The 14,476-nt window shown below is 43.2% G+C and overlaps 1 protein-coding gene across 8 annotated transcripts in view; it reads right to left on the reverse strand.

Annotated features, from left to right (window-relative positions):
* Window positions 1–14,476, reverse strand: part of MAD1L1 (mitotic arrest deficient 1 like 1) — a 348,819-nt gene that overhangs the window by 148,025 nt on the left and 186,318 nt on the right. For all 8 annotated transcript variants that reach the window (XM_068207072.1, XM_068207070.1, XM_068207071.1 and 5 more), the window contains one exon: window positions 6,401–6,491. In XM_068207072.1, coding sequence (XP_068063173.1) covers window positions 6,401–6,491 — 91 coding nt within the window. The remainder of the gene's footprint in view (window positions 1–6,400; window positions 6,492–14,476) is intronic.

Raw genomic sequence — 14,476 nt, forward strand, 5'->3', positions numbered from 1 at the left:
TATTCAATGTGTGAATTCCTTTAAAAAAATTTTTTAAAGGGCATGTTGGTAAAATTTTCCGGCACAAATGTGAACCCATGCACTCGTGGTGCCTGACGTTAACAAACATTAGCAAGTCTGTTCTGTGCCTGTCCTTGTTTCATTCAACATCCACTTTGCACATCACATTTATCAGGGCCACCAAGGCCATCAAACAGCTTCTCCTTGAACCACCTAATGACAAACCTACAAGTAAATGGCATGTTTATGCTTCTCCTTTCTGCTCCCGTGGAATGTTTCTAATTTTTGTTAATTCTAATAACAGCAAGGTATTCAGAATTAACACATACAAATATCTGCATAGCCCCAGCTAATTCAGTGTCATGTAATCCCCAGGGGCTGATCACAGCAGGTTCTACACTCCTTCCATTTTACTCCAGTTCTAGGATTTCCTGCAGTACCTAATCCACGTGGCGTGAGATACACAATGTTTTTTCCCAAATAACACATATAATCCTTCCAGCACAATTTATGGGTGCATTACAGGGGAAGCTCTTTTCCCTCCCATTCATTTGGGTGCCACTTTAGCACATGCCCTTAGCAGCTCCCTGTGAACACCAGGGACACCCACACAGCAGAGCAGCTCAGGCTCAGTTTCCCCTACCCAGCTCAAGAGATAATTGAAGTGAAGGTGGTGTAAGAGCACAGGTGTTGCTCAGACCAACCACCAGGACATGACCCCACAGTGCTCCTCTGCCCCTGGCACGCTACTGCCTGTGCCATCCCATCCCCACCGCTGTTGTCATCCCCAGAACCAGACTCATTGGCCCCTTCTTCAATCAAAGCCAGCTCCCTGTGTGAATATTCTCCCCCGTTTTATGCAAGCATTACACACCTCTGAGCTGTCATAAATTAATACCCATGATGTCTGTTTATCACGTGTTTTTCGTTGCTGTTTTGAGCAAAACTGTGGAGCGATCCCCAGAGTGGTCTCTGCCTATAAACACTCGAGCAGATACTCTTCCTTAGGTCAGTGCAGACCTGCTGCTGCCTGTGAAATTTAGAAGACAAGCTTTGCCTGTAAAAGATGAGCTTATTGCTTATGAAATCCAGGAGTCTGTGGAATGGATCACAAATCTCTCTGCTCCCCATCCCCTCCCACATGCTCCCATGAACTCGATGCACTGGATGAATGGGGCAGCACAATATGATCCAACCTCCTGCAGTCCTGGACCTGCACTTCTCTTCACTGATCTCCTGCTGTATGCTCTCTGTTATTCTATCTCATAATTAAGCCCCTCTGGAGTACACACAAATTTGTTCCTACACCTTTCCAAAAGCAGTACCTGACTGAAGACATGCCAAGTGAGTTGCCCAGAACCAGCTAAAGAAGCCTTCTAGGAGGAAAAAAAAAAAAAAAAAAGGCTGAACTTAGATAGGTCAGGTCTTCAATAGGGGCCAGCTGTGCCACAGAGGCTAACACAGACCTCAGCATGCACAGATGAAGAAAAAAGGACAGGAAGTTGTGAAAAGGGAAGGCATGGAGATAATCCAGGAAGAATGTGGGCATTTGAGAGGCCAATTAGAGAACCTTGAAAGGTTGACTATGTCCTTTTAAGTTTTATAACAGTGTAAATGATTCATTCATCATTCTTTACTGGTCACAAAATGAACAGTTAGACTATTAAATGACCTCAGCTTTCCCTTGGGTTCTTAACTCCAAGCCAGTCACTGCCCAGCTGCCAAAGCCCTAACCATAAAATGAGTCATTAATGCTTAAAGAGAAGAAACATTCTCTGTCCACCTTCCCCTGGGGTACAGCTCCCAGATGCTTTGTTATTCCCTCAAAATACAGCACTAGAAGAAGGAGGAGGCCAGCCCAACCAGAAGGGTTGCAGAGGTAAGGGGAAAGAGAAACGTGAATGCTCTGGATGTCCAGCACTTCTATCATTCATGGACATCTCACTTCTGGAGAACTAAACCCAGCAGGCACTTCCCTCAAGGACACCATAATAGGCAATTCAGTCCCTTCCATTCTGACAGCAAAGTTTAACATAAATTCCAGCTTCTGTCTGGGATAAGCTTTCTGATGACTGTCCCCATACTATGTAATTAGTTAGCTCTTTCTGAGCTTTGAAATAATAGGCAAAAATCAATCATTTCAACATGTGTTAATAATACTGCATTTTTGAGAGTATTGTTGTCTTATTGCTGACTCACAGAGGGGCTAAACACAACCAGTTACTGCTGTGAGCAGGGACATGGCAATCAAAGCTGGACAACCCAGAGTTTGTGCCAAGTCATGACCCTTTCCCAAAGACAAACCACCCTTGTTGGATTTTGTCCACTCCTGAGATCCTCTCCCAGTTTTCTGTTAGGTTTTCTTGACTGCCAGCATGCACAGGTGATTCTTTTTACTCAGAAACAAGCCTGGAAATACAGACTCATTCCATTTAGCTTCATAAATACACATACACATGCTCCAAGGGATTAGGCTGCCAGCTTGGCTATGGGACTAGAGGTGATTTTCAAGCCCAAACATATCTCAATGTGAAAAAAAAGAACACCCATCTACTTGCCTTTTATCCATACAGATCCACTTATCTGAACTCTAACTGGAGTTTCATTTTTCTCACCAACCAGCTGTGAACTAATTATGAGGACTTTAACTAGTCCTGCTCCCTCTCCAAGCATATGGATCCAATTAAGTCAAACTGCAGCTGATTTTAATCAATCTTCCTTGAAGCAGCCAACCTTGAAGAATCTCTTCTTCAGCTGGAAGAGTAGAGGAGAGCAGGAAAAGCAGGAGAGTAGTATTTGCATAAGGAACACTTCACATCCGCTTGGTTGCCTGTAAACACAGGGCTCCTAGCAGTAAGAAATGCTAATTGAACACTCCTCACAACTCCTTCCTCCCACTTTATCCAAAAAGCATTGATTTGATCAGTCTCTTCTGTTCTTGGCATCAAGCTGCACTTTTCCACCAGCACCTCTGGAAGATGGTCCAGATCACTTCAGATAACAAACAAACCAAGCCTTTCTCTGAAATCTCAGCCTGCCCACCATAGGCCAAGTAGTAGCAGCTCAGGTTTCCTGGAAATGTTTTTTTGCTTCATCGAAAGGAAGAAGGGTAGAGGAGATGTGATAAACTTGTGTGTTTAAACCCACTCTCTTCATATTATTTGAATCCCTCTCCTGAGCCAGGGTTTCAAATGTTTTCCTTAAGATAATATCCAGGGCACCAGGGAGGCAGTCTCAACCAGGTGTCATTTCTCTACAGCTCTACATCTCCCGTGTTTTTGTAATCTGAGGTTTTCATTAGCAGTAAAGACCTGGCCAGTGAGTGATATCCATGCTAAAGTCTTTATACCAGTGAAGGAAAATCAATGCAGCCTGCAGCTAGGTGTCAAGAGGCAAGGGGTTTTGGAAGACAGGGTGTGTGGAGGTGGAAAACACCTTCAGGCATAATTCAAGCTGTCCCCACACAAGCACAGAATATAAAAAGATGTCAGATGTTATATGGCTGTGGAGAGGAGAGCTATCAGCACCTCAGTTCACTTGCTAATACTGAGCTCAAGGAGTGTGAGTCACACACCAAAAACACCTTTCCAGGTGCTCATTTGCCCTCTGCCCAGTCCATCAGGGTGTCCTTGCTCACAAAGTGGGCTTCTGTGCAGGAATCAGCAAAATTCCTGTGCCAATATTCAGATACAAAAGGATGTGAGAGGAGGAAGTTCTTCACAGAAATGGAGATTAGACATTGGAATGGGCTGCCCAGAGAAGTGGTGGATTTGCCATTCCTGGAGGTTTTTAAGGAAAGCCTGGACATGGCACTCAGTGCCATGGTCTGGTTGACAGACATGGTCTGGTGGTGTTGGGTCATAGGTTGGATTCAATGACCTGAGGTCATTTTCAACCTAATTCTGTGATTTGGAGACAAACATTTTTGAAACTCTACTCCTTTCCACACCTCAATACATTCAAACTGACATTTTTAATTACAAATTATTAACTGTATCTCCCACTTCATGCACCAAACACAACTTTGTGAACTCAACAGATTCAGTTCTGTGCAAAGCACTCAGAGCCTTAATTCTACAACCTGTCTCTTCCAAATTCCAAACTTTAATATGTCCCTTCTACATATCTTTCCTTTAGCAGATACAATTCCAGGAGTCAGAGGTTTTATTTTACAAGAAGGAACTGCAGATAAAGATTTGTCAGAAATCTCCCTCATTCTACCTGGTTTAATGTCAGCCCCTTCTCTTACATTTTTATTTGATTTGAAGCCATGCTTCTCCCATTTTTGTGGGTTTAGTCATCTTCCTGTTCAGTAAAACTTCCTTGTGACTTCTGTATGTAGTTTGTCTTGCTTTTTTTTCCCTTCATGATACAGACTTTATTTTAACCCATCATTTCCCAATGATTTCTTTCAGAGGAGGGAATAAAAATGTCAATCTAGCAACATTTCAGTGACCTTATCTGAGTGCATAATGACATTCTCAGCATATTTGCTCAGCACTGATAGAGGTGAATTTCTAAGCTTAACTTTGTGGGCTCTTACTCCAACAAACCTTCTTTCAATGTGTTTATAAAAAGAGTCATTTTAAGCTTGGCCTGTCAAAGTATTTGATTCACAGGGTGAATAAAAATTGGGAAGGCTGATGTTTTTCCCTCTGAGGAGTTCTTGGCCATTCAGGTGTGCACACACTGATCAATACTGACACTTCAGCATTCAGCTGACATATTCCTGTACTTGTGCTTTTCTCCCTACTCCCTCTTTTTTGAAAAAACTACTTTAGGCATCAAGTCCTCTAGGACACAAGTAAAGTGAGACTTTAAGGACAGGGGGAGCTACCTCCTGTTAAATAAGGAGTTAAAGCCATGTCCTCAGCCTTGGCAAGGGAGATGGAAGAGCATCATTACCCGAATTCAGCTCACTAACGCAAAGATTTCTCTTTCCTGGACCTGCTATTCAAGACTTGGCATCTCAAGTCACTTGGTTCATCTTTGTATGAACAAACAAAGCAGATCTTTGTGATATTTCGAGATACCACAAATAAAATAGGGAATTCCTCTGGTCAGGCCTTCTTGGAAAGCCAGAAACCACTCTAAGACCATGTAGGCAGATTAACCATGACCTGAGCTGTAATCTGCTCTGAAACCAAAGCTGCTTATGTGTTTCTTGGAGACCTAAGCATCCAAACACCAGTCCAAAGCTTTCATCTCCTCCTGATGACTGAAACCCAATTAAAGGAGAGCAGGGTGACAGGTTTCACACTAAACATGGCTCAGTAGAGATGCTCAGCAGCTCTTAGCTCCCTGCATTATCAAAGCTGTCACTTCCCCTGTCTTCAGGAATGGGTTATAAAAATAAAAAAAAATTTGAATCACGTCTAATAGATGTCAAGATAAAATCAATGGTCTGGCTGAAATCTGGGTAATTTCAAACCTGCAGGTTTTCTACCATAAAGCAATTTGCAAAAAAAAGGGAAAGATAAAGAAAAAAAGAAAGAAAAATTAAGAGAATGCTACAATGACAAATTGTTCAGCACATCAGAGAGAAGAGATAACATCCCTTCTTCAAAAAGGGTGGGTGGGCTTTGATTGAACCAACAGGGTCACGTTCTTGTTTGCTCCAGCATCTTTCAAAGAGGAACCACCACAAAAGCTTAAAGCAATTCCCCTGCCCTTCCTCTGCAAAGGAAACCTGTTCCTAGAGTGACAACAAAGTGAACAGCCAGTCCACTTCTCTGCTGCAGGTGGGATTTCACAGACCTATCCCGAGTGAAAAGCTGAACACCTTCTGCCCTAGAGGACAGCACCAGGGAAAGGCAAAACACAGAGCAGTACAGCAAAAGAAACATACTTCCCATCCTCCTGACTCCACACCTTCTGCTCTCCACATCTGTGGATGCTGCCAGCTCATCCCCTCAACAGCATGGATGGTCCCTGGCTTGGAAAACCCCTGCCTGCTGAGGTGGTCTCTTTCCATCGCTGATACCAGCAGAGAGGAGACTTCAACACAAACAAAGCTCAAAATTTCCCATCCCCTCCATGCTGTTCAGCCCTGTCTATGCTCCCACTTGGTCATGAATTAATTTGGGGACAGACAATTTCTAGTGGTGGAGCTACTTAACATGGACCAATTTTTAAGGCTGCAAGAAGTGAAGTCCTAGAGAGAGTCATCCAAAAAGACAGCTGAATCTGTGTGATTACATCTGACATCAAACCTCTCTGATGGCATGGTCAGAAACACAGGTGTGGCAGTGCAGTCAGCACAGGCTGCCCAAAGGTGCCTTTGCCCAGATGGAGGGGAGGGAAGCTTGGTGCTGGGAGCACTCGGGCACATCTGCTAGAACAGCCATGGCACATGGACCACGCCAGGCTCTCCAGCTGCTCTGGACCTCCACACTCCTACCTGCAGAGTGAGCTTCTCCAGCTGCATTTCCAGAGATCTGTTCTCCTCTGCCAGCTTGCTGCGCTCAGCTTCCAGCTCCTCAATTTTCAACCTGGAGAAGAAGGGAAAATTAACAGACTTTGGGTGTCCCAGCACAGCCCCACCACAAATAATTAAGTAAAGCATGAAACCAGAAACAGTATCAGATTATTTCTGCATTCAGTACCACAAAACTGCACTACTGAGGCAGCTAAAACATATGGTTAAAAGTGACATGTTTATATGATGAGACTGTAATTCGTAAAAGTACATTAAAAATATACAATTTGAATATAAAGCAAGTTCAGCTTGGATACCTTCTGAACCACAGATTGAGTCTAGACCATCATGTTTAATAACCACCAGCAGCTAAAACCTCCACAAGGAATCAAATCTCTTTTTGATCTGATTTATACTTTTGGCCTTCACAATACTCCTTGGCAGTAAGTTCCACAATTTAATTATGTGCTGTATGAAAAATTAGTTCAGTTTGTTTTATACTTCACATGTGATTATTTCACTGAGTGCCCATTAGTTCTGCTGTGAAAAGTTGTGAATAATTGTACCACACTCCCCTCTCCACACCACAGTACAGGCCTCCTCTATTATTTCCAGAAGAATCTCAGTTTAGTCTTCCTTCATACCAAGGATATTCCATATTTTTATTGTTCTTCCTTATTCCTTCAAGTTTTATATAGACTTTTTGACATGAAATAAGCTGGAACTACAAAGAGCACTCAGATATGTTCAGTGGCACAATGAGGCTTTCTGCTTTATTCTCAGCTTCCTTTCCAACAGTTTCTAGTATTCTACTTGTATGTTTAACTATGAAGCATACCTGATATTTTCAGAAAGCTGCTTACAATAATGTAGGATCTCTTTCTTGAGTGACAACAGCTCATTTAGAGCTCTCTGATGTGGGAGTAACAGTAAGGGTGTTTTTTGTTATGTGCATGGGTTTGGCAATTATTGACATGCAACTTCATCTCCCATCTCAAGCAGCATCCTAAGATTTCTTCTGAAATTCTGAATGCTCTGATAAGCTGAATAATTTCTTATTATCTCAAATTCTGCCACCTCACTACTCATAAACCCCTTTTCTGTGTTGGACAAGTTCCCAATTCCAAATCAAAACCATTCTAGGACCCAGTGGAAAAACCCTCAGCATTGTGAAAACATTTATTCTTTGATTTTCCATATTTTAACTTTGCATTACATAAGCAAATTAACAGAAGAAAAATACATGAACTTTTACAACGTAAAAAAATATCTTGTTTCTCTCTGGCTCGGGAAATTCTGGACACAAGGCATAGGAAGCCAGGAGAGCCTCCTGGCAAGGTACCCAGATGTTCTGTCCTGTTCACATGGGCACCCACCACTGGCCACTCCCACAGACAGTACATTGGGACAGTCAGACCTCTAGGGTTTATATATTCTTATCAATCCAACAAAGAATCTCCTTTTTTCATCCCATCAAAGTTTCTTTATGACCTTTGGCTCAAAACTTTTTGAAAGGTCAAATACATTAAATCAACCATACCAGCCTTAGACAAGTGACTGGTGAATCCTTCAGAGAACTCTATCAAACTTGTTAGGCAGGAGATATATGTATAAAAGATTGGAAACAAATTTTTTTGCTTGCATTTAAGTAAAGAGTACAAAATCCTGATGCTCCTTCAAGACCCTCCCCTTCCACATGTTAACTTCTTGGGATTAATTGTGCAACTAATACAGAATAACACTGATCTTTGGATTCAATTTTCTCAGGAGCCTTTACCCAGAATATTCTTTAAAAATTAATTATCTTGCTTAATACTTTTAAATTATCTAAATTAAGCTGCAAATCCTTGCACCATACAATAAAGTATGCAACCATCTGCCAATATCCCAAAATTATGCAACAGCAATTTCAGGTACAAGGAAGAAGTCATCTCTCCTATTCAGTTGGCAACAGTTCCAAACTTTTCCATAGAAGCAGGTTGATCTACATCACGTTCAGCACAGAAATTCTCTGTTATAAATATGCAGCTTGGATTGCTTAAATTATTTGTAAGCCTGACCCCTGCTGGCAATTTTCAAATATTATAAAGTCTCATTTTTTCTGCTCTTGGAAGCCTCTAAAATGCCGAGGAACAGCTTTAGCACTGTCCAGGTCATTAAAAAATATCATCAATAACATTCACAAGAGACACCAAGCTAGTGGGGAAGGAGGATGCTACAGCAGGAGACTGAAAAGGTCAGGAAAAATGGAAATTCAAAGTGGAATTAATGCTTTTAATGATGCATTTCTAAATGGATTGCAGAACAGGCCGCGAGGAGAGCAACACTCTTCTCTGAGGAACAACAGCGCAACAGCTCCTGAAAGGTCAGAGCCAGACACAGGACTCTCATCAGTACTTTCTCCACCCTTGACATGCTGAATTTTAATTGGGAACAAATTTCTCCCCATCCAGCCTCACAAATAGTGCGATGCTGCTGTTATCTGCCTGCAGAACTCGTCTCCTTGGGGAGGTTTAAGATCAGGCCTCACAGTTGCCCTTTGAAAATCACTCACAGCAGCAGCCAGAAAACACTTCCCAAAGAGCTAAGGCACAGCTGTGATGAGGGTAGATTCAAGCCATTACATTTTTGTGCTATTTCACCTGCAATTTTAGCATTCAATAATATGTTTGTGCCCTTTGTGCCTCGCTACTGAGCACATGGTGATTTAAAGCCCGGGGCACTCCCAGTCAGGCAGCAGATATCACAGAATCCCGAAACGGTTCGTGGTGGAAGGGACAGTAAAAATCATTTAGTTCCTCACTCTCCCATGGCAGGCACACCTTCCCCTATCCCAGGTTACTCCAAGCCCCACCCAACCTTGGACACTTCCAGGGATGGGGCAGCCTCAGCTTCTCTGGGCAACCCTCTCCCTACCCTCAGAGGGAAGAATTTCTTCCCAATTTCCCCTCTCCTTGTGCTGCCATTGCATGCCATGACCAAAAGTCCCTCTTCAGCTCTCTTGTAGTCCCTTTAGGTACTGAAAGGCCACAATAAGGTCATCCTGGAGCCTTCTCTTCTCCAGAACCACCTGCAACAGGCACAGGAGCACCCCTGAGCTGAGGGTCACAGCCTCTCCCCCCTGAGCATGGCCTTGGGCTCACCCACCCCCCAGGTGGCTGCTCCTTCCCAGTGTCCCAGCTATGGGGGCATCCTCCTTTCCTGACACAATGCAGGGCTCTAGGGCTTCCTGCCATGCTCTGGGCAAGGTCAGCCCATGGAACCAGGAGCACTCCCTGGTTCTCCTTCAGAGACAAAACGCTGCACTGAGGAACAAGAACATTGCTGTAACCTTTGTGCCGAGAGGATTTTGGGACTGACTAGAGCTTTCACCATTTATCCCTCTCCTATCTTATTTTTAACACTGTTAAGTGTCCTGGATCTCCAGTGGGAAAGCATTCAGAACCATTAGCAAACAGTTTGTGCTATGCCAGCTTTGCTTCCCCCCAGGGAAACATTTCCCAATGGCAAAGAGAGAGAAGCAAAGGAAATCCTATCTATATATAAACACAGCAAAGCATTTGCAGCTGGTGGTTAAAATATGGAAGTCAAATATTGAAAAATATTTACTGGCTTGGCACTTGGATTTTTTTCATTTACGTATTTTTTTTCATGAAGTTCACGTATAGGGATGGCTGTGCACTGCTTTGGGATGCACCAGCATCCACAAAGGCAGCCTTGGTGCACACTCCTTGTGCCTTTTCTCTCCAGGAACACCTGCACAAGAGAGGTGATGCTCTTTTATCACCAGCTTGCAATCCTCCACTTGTTACATATTGGAGTTACCTTCAGGTAGGGAGGACAACCCAAAACAAATCCGTGTGAGCACCATGAAAAGCAGGGTACAGAAACACCTGGACACAGCACAATCATCTACCAGCTCAATTTTTGGCCCAGAATGGTCTGGGTCAAAAGGGACCTTAAAGATCATTCAGTTCCAGCCTCCCCACCATGGGCAGGAACACCTTCCACTAAACCAGATTCCTCAAAGCCCCATCCAACCTTAAAAGCTGGGGTCTATTCTAAAAACAGCCTTGTACCACAAGGAAGGAAGGAACACCAGTTACTTTCTGAAATATCAACACCATTGTCAAGTTTCATGATACAGGAAGAAATAATTTAAATTAATTTCTGGAGAATTCATGAACTTCTCCATACAGGGGTTTGAAAACACGAAAATATTTAATCTCTGGCGAAGATGTCTTCACCTGCCTAGAAGATTTTCCTGTATCAGACAGCTCAACCAAGAGCTGAAGGCTCCACAGGCATAAGGTAAATTGATGCCACCTCCACAGCCTTTCACACGATCAAATTTAGTGCAAGAATAGAGATTCATTGTAATTTGCTCAGCCTCACGGATTTTCCCTCTTTTAAAAACTGAGCTTCCTATTACCTCTACTGCATGTTTCATTATCTCAAATCAGATGAGGGAATGAGGAAAAAAAACCCCACCTACAGCCTCAGGTCTCCTGAAATGACACTTGTGAGAATCAGGAGACATCCCACTGTGTGTTTTCAGTCTGTCTAAAAACCTTAGATCGTGAGACAAGGCTGCTCCTACCTCAGAAAGGAAAAAAAGGGGCAATCTGTTGTTGGATTTTCTACAGCATCCAGGCACTCCAAAAGTCTCTCTGCGCTCAGAGCTTTTCAATGGAATTAACCAGTGGAAACTCCCCCCACCATCACCCTTTTATCCTGGTTTTATTGGTTTTTAATGCTCTCAGCTGTGTTATGTGGTTGCCTGTGGATATCACCGATGAGGACGCGTCTCACAGAGGCCCCATCTGCCAAGGGGGCAAGGCCATGTGGAAAAGCCATTGCAGAACGGGAAAATACTGAATGGAGCAGAAAACGTATGTGTTGGGAAGATGCTATTAAGGGATCCAGATGGCATTGAGATGGTGTTAGGAGCAGAGCAGACAGAATTCCAGCAAGTGCGACTAATGGGCATTGGCAAGGACGTGAACGTCTTTTGAATTACTGTAACTCTACCCAGTCACTAAATCCACAGAAAACATTTAGGATTTACTGGGGTTGCAGTTTGACAGCAGAGAGAAAAAGTTCAGATTTGTTCCAGCTGAAAAGGTCCTTCAGCTGCTGCCACTTAAGTCTTTAATGGAGATCTTTTAAAATATATTCCTTTTATTTATAGATTCTGAAATACCAGTTTCTGCACAGTTATCACCTTCCCTCTAAAAGGTGCTAATGTCCAAATGCTGTACCCTACAGTGCAGGAACTCAATGGGTTGACCACTGTTTCTTTTCATAGGATCTGCAGAATATAAACAAATATTATTTCAGAGGGAGCAGCAAAAAGTGTGAGAAATGACAGCATTAGCACTACTTTTATTGTCTCTCCAGAAACGATGATGCTGGGAGAGAGTTTCACATTTAAAGTTATAAAAGGTCTGACGAAATAGCACTTTGTTCTCAAGAGAAGGAGGAAAAACTGATAAAGTCTTTCAAGTTTCTGGCTGAAAATTTACTTTCCATACTAAAGAAAAATGAGACAAAAGGTATTTTTCTCAAAAGCTCTCGTTCACTCACAGGAGGTAAATACAGATTCAAAGGATTCATATGGATTTTTTTTTTCCTCCTTTATGTCCCCTCTGCTTTTTTTTTTTTCAGAAGTGAGCTCCTAACCACAGGGCCTATATGGAAATGCCTGGAGGCTCAACAGTCCATTCCTGTTCTGCACACTCCTCTTGCTGCCTTCAGTGGTTCCTCCTATTTTTCACATTCCTTTGTGACAGCAGCTAACAGGGGAGGCTGGGCTCAGCTCAGAGGAGCTGACAGGCCATCCTGTAAGTTACAGGATTTCAAAGACTACAATGAACTACAGAAATGGAAATAATTCCTTCACAAGGTGTGGCATTTTTCTCCCCACTTTCCAATTTGGAAGTTTGTGTTCTTCCCCGTTTTGTCTCAGAATTAGTTTCTGGCAGTGGTGTGTAGAAGGAAGGAGTGAGAGTGGAGTTTGTGTTTTCTCTCCTCAGCAGCTACATAAAATTGAGTGAACTGGTGCTGTTGAGGCCCACAGGAGGAGGATGAGCACAGCAGACCTAATCCCCTCCTATTCTGATCCCTATTCTCCTCTAAACCTCTTTCTGTTCTTTAATCACACCCACCCAGTTCACTGCTGCTGCATGGAGAGGACACATCCAGCTGAGCCACGAGGCGTGTTCTGATGTGGATCACAGCACATTCATCCTGAGCTCCAAAGGGCTGGGAGAACATGGTGATTTATCCTGTGCTCCTTTGAGAAGGACCCTCTTCTGTGAAGAAAGAACTCGGCCCAGTTTTCTGAACAATGCCCAGAAAATGCAAAATAAAGTCCAACCATATTCATTGACTGCTTAAGTCTAGAAACATAAGAAAAAAAATCTTTATGGAGTCATTTTTGAGATTTCTCTCCATTCAGATGTGGAGTGCCTCAGAGTGCAAGGAGATGTCTGAAGCAGTAATAGAAGCCAACAGTAAGGAAAAAGGAGCAGGGAGTGGCTTACAGTGCTCCAGCAAAGAAAGCTTCAGCAGAAAGAGAATGCCTTGCACCAATTAGTGATCAAAATCAAACAAATCCAAGCTTTGTTGAACAGCTCTGTAACTAAATAACCAGCATCAGGGCCTGGGACAAATATTTAAATCAGCCATGAGAACAAAAAGTGGTTCAGTAAAAAATTACAGAAAAAAACCAGTCTGGAATATGGAACTGTGACTGCTATGCACCCACAGCTTCAGGAACAAGAGAGATGAAAAACCAAAATATCAACATGAAACAACTGCAGAAGCTTGGCCTCTGCTGAAACAGCCTTCAGAGTATGGCCCATCACTGGAAAACAGCTCTGCACCATCAACCACCACACTGGGAACTGGCCTGGGTTTGAGACATACTTTCTGTGAAAGGTTTGATACCATTTTGTGGAAGGAGGAGAGAGTGAGATTAGTAACCTAAGAAATTCCTTAAAAACAAAGAGGGAAAAACATTATTTAGGAGCTTTAGGACTACTGTTGAGCTGAATCCAACACCACGATCCCATAACAAGCAGGTTTTTGTAAGCTCCACTCATCCCTGCCCAGGAAATAGATTTTTCACTCAGGGCAGAGCCAGACATCTCCATCCCCACTGCCACACCACGGCGTGGTCTGGGCTATGTGGCAGTCCAGCTGCTTCCCCCTACACATGCTGTCCCTGAAGCTGCTCAGGCAATAGACAGCAAATGCTGTTCAGGGAAGCTAAACACCAAATAATGAGCCTTGGAGGGGAAAATAAAGAGCCTGAATATCTCCCAGATGAAAGGGGGCTGCAGCAACCCCAGCCAGGGAGAGAGAGACTGGGGAGGCACTGTAGAAAAACTCTGCAAACCTGCAGGTCCCAGAAGACAGCAAACAGGCTGCTGGCTTTACCGATACACAGGCACATTATTAATCAGGAGTGACAGGTTTAATGCTGCCAAAGAGGTGCTGAATACTCTTGCAGCAGTGTAAACCTCAGGTTTCAGAGGGTCCAGTGTGCCTTAGCACAGGAAAAGCCTGAATGAGCTAAAGAAAGCCCACAAAAGGCAAAAGTTGATGAAGACAGGTTTATCTCCCTGAAAAAGGGAAGTCATAGCATTCTCTCCTTTAGCAGAACTCAAACATATGATAGAATAAAAAAAGGAGATGTATGCCTTGGGCCTCCAGGACTATTACAGCACCTTGAGGGAACTATAGGAGCAAGTCCCCAAGATTAGGTGTACAACCCTAAAATGTATTGCAATATCTTAGCTGAACATGTGTTATTTTCAAACACCTCCCTCCTGCTATGGAACTGGGCTTTCAAAGCTGTAAAACAAGCTCCAGAGGCAAAGCACAAGAGCAAAGCCATAACACACAGGCCAGTAATTTCTGCTTTCTGCAGGATTCTGCTTGCTGCAAAACTTTGCTTTCAGTCCTGTGAGGCAGTCACACTTTATTGTGATGGAGCTGAAAATATAAAAGAATTAAGAAGTGAAAGTCCAGCCAAAGTCTTACATCAGCTGA

This window comes from Anomalospiza imberbis, chromosome 16, assembly GCF_031753505.1.
Source record: "Anomalospiza imberbis isolate Cuckoo-Finch-1a 21T00152 chromosome 16, ASM3175350v1, whole genome shotgun sequence".
Taxonomy (NCBI): Eukaryota; Metazoa; Chordata; class Aves; order Passeriformes; family Viduidae; genus Anomalospiza; species Anomalospiza imberbis.